Source organism: Nestor notabilis, unplaced genomic scaffold, assembly GCF_000696875.1.
Source record: "Nestor notabilis isolate BGI_N333 unplaced genomic scaffold, ASM69687v1 scaffold4389, whole genome shotgun sequence".
NCBI lineage: Eukaryota > Metazoa > Chordata > Aves > Psittaciformes > Psittacidae > Nestor > Nestor notabilis.
Genome location: NW_009943124.1, coordinates 20,128 through 22,331, shown reverse-complemented (window position 1 = coordinate 22,331; position 2,204 = coordinate 20,128). Strand labels below are relative to the sequence as shown.

Sequence of the window (2,204 nt, the reverse complement as noted above, 5' to 3'; positions counted from 1 at the left end):
AGCACTCTCCTGAATTGGTGGATTGGTAGCTTCTTCCTTAAATACCACTTCTTTCAGGTTCCAAAGGCTCTTTGGGCAGGAGCAAGGCGCGCATTCATGGTCACACCACAGCACATGCACCTCCTTCTCCTAAAACCCTGGTGGTGCGTAGCCTTGAAGTCACTGAAGAAACACCACTGACATTGTTCTCCTTTTAGGAATTGCCATTCATTGCTATGAAAAACAACATCCTGTGAGTTTGTTTCAAGCTTTCTGCCTCATCACCTGCTTCAGATAAGTTGTGCTCTGAGCTCTCCTGGGGAGACATGGCCTTCCGCAGCTGGAAGCGGCTCCTCCTCTTGGGCAGGCAGGACACCTTTGCCAAGGCTTGGAGGAGCAGGAGGGGAGGAGGCCCCTCTCTGTGCTGGAAGCACTGCAGCCATTGGAGCACCGGCAAGTCTCTGGACCCTGAGGTTAGAGCATTTTTGGAGGAGAACACAGAGGTCACCAGCAGTGGGCACCTCACACCAGAGATACGACTGCGCCTCCTCACACCTCGCTGCAAGTTCTGGAAGGAGAAACCTGACCTGTGGCCTTATGGGGACCCGTTCTGGGCTATTTACTGGCCAGGAGGCCAAGCCCTCTCCAGGTAACCAGCATGCATCACTGAAGTTCTAAGTCCAGTTTGCCATGGGCCAAGGATGTCAGACCTAGCTGTATTTGTAGTGATCCTAGTGATGTGTATTTGCCCTGTATGAGAGTGCATTATCCATGCTCCTCTCTGCATATACAGGAGAGAGACAACCTTTTCCGGTTGGCAGTGAAGGTTCAGCACCTGCTGTTTATAGAATAACTTCGAGCTCTTGAAATCCGTTGTCTTCAGTGGCGATGTGTGTTGACAACGGGGCTGAATTTGGGTCTGCGGAGGGCTGTGTAGCTGCCATCAAAACCTAGTGAGGTGTTTAATTCTATCACTCATTGTCACTCTGAACAGGAGGATTGCTGTTTTGTCATAATATGTGGGTTTGGTTATTTTTTTTTGTGGTAGGAGACAGACAGAAGTATGGTCTATTGAGAAAAGTAGGTTTATGCTGCTGCACTTGGTGTGCTGGGTAGCCTGAATCATTCCCCTCATGTCAGATTTCAGCAGCCTTATTGTCAAGCCATATTGTGGCTTTTAGTTGCATCTACAGCCACATTTTGGTTTTAGCTACTTACTGTCAAAATGTCTTTAATGTTCCTGATTCCCAGGAACTAGTTAAGGTTCTTTTATTCTGTAAAATCAGATCTGTCACTTTGAACAGCAGCAAAACCTTGTAATTGCAAAGAAGAAGCTGTCAGACATCCCCCACATTGATGAAAGGGAAGGATCTGAATTGGGGCTTTACCGTTTTACTGCCAGAGAGCATAAAAGGAAGGTATTTTTGACCAGGAGAAAGATGAGTCTTACAGTTAAATTATGAGTTGATTAGTGTGCCATGTAGATGAACTTGAGTGCTCCTAAATATTGCATAATTAAACTGGGTAATGTAGTATCTACATTTGTTATTGTATGATCCATATGCCCAGGTATTTGGGTAGCAATAATTATCTGACATTTCAATGCATCATTGAATTATTGTTTAAGCACTTGTTTGATGTATTAGGGATGTCAGAAACTAGCTGCATAATCTGGAAAAGTAAAAAGGGAGCCTGAAAACATGCTGCTTCCATAACTCTGCTGGTTTCATGGTTGGCGTTTCCACGGCATCAGGAGTCTCCTATTTCAAGCTGTTCCTCTTGGTGAAACCCAGGGCACCTTGTTAACCCACCATGGCAGACAGCAGTCCCCAACAGCAGCATAATGCTCTGTGTGGGTGCCATGGGAGAAGGTAATTTTCATTAAAACTGAGCCAGTTTCACTCACTGGATTTATAGCCACATACTCAAAAGCACCAAGTTCTGCATGTCTAAACTGGTAAGATTTCTTGTGATGACATGTAGGACAAGAGGCAAGGAATGTCAGGCCATCTTCATGTCTCCTGGTTTATTCTGATGTGGGTGTTCTGTAACTTCAGTCCTGGTCTCGACCTTCCTGCTGTTGTCTCTAAATGGCTTGAACTGTTTAGTATGAGGGTGGGTTGTCTTTTGTTTTCCCAAGCTGGGGTCCTAGGAATCTGCATACAGATGTGCTGGGCTCTAGCCATTAGGTGCCATTAACACTTGACACTCTTACTAGGCCTCAT

The 2,204-nt window shown here is 45.7% G+C and overlaps 1 protein-coding gene across 1 annotated transcript in view; it reads left to right on the top strand.

The window, feature by feature from the left end:
• Positions 1-305: 305 nt before the first annotated feature.
• METTL20 (methyltransferase like 20) overlaps positions 306-2,204 on the top strand; it is a 4,229-nt gene continuing 2,330 nt past the window's right edge. The window contains exon 1 of the mRNA XM_010021736.1: positions 306-628. Coding sequence (XP_010020038.1) covers positions 306-628 — 323 coding nt within the window. The remainder of the gene's footprint in view (positions 629-2,204) is intronic.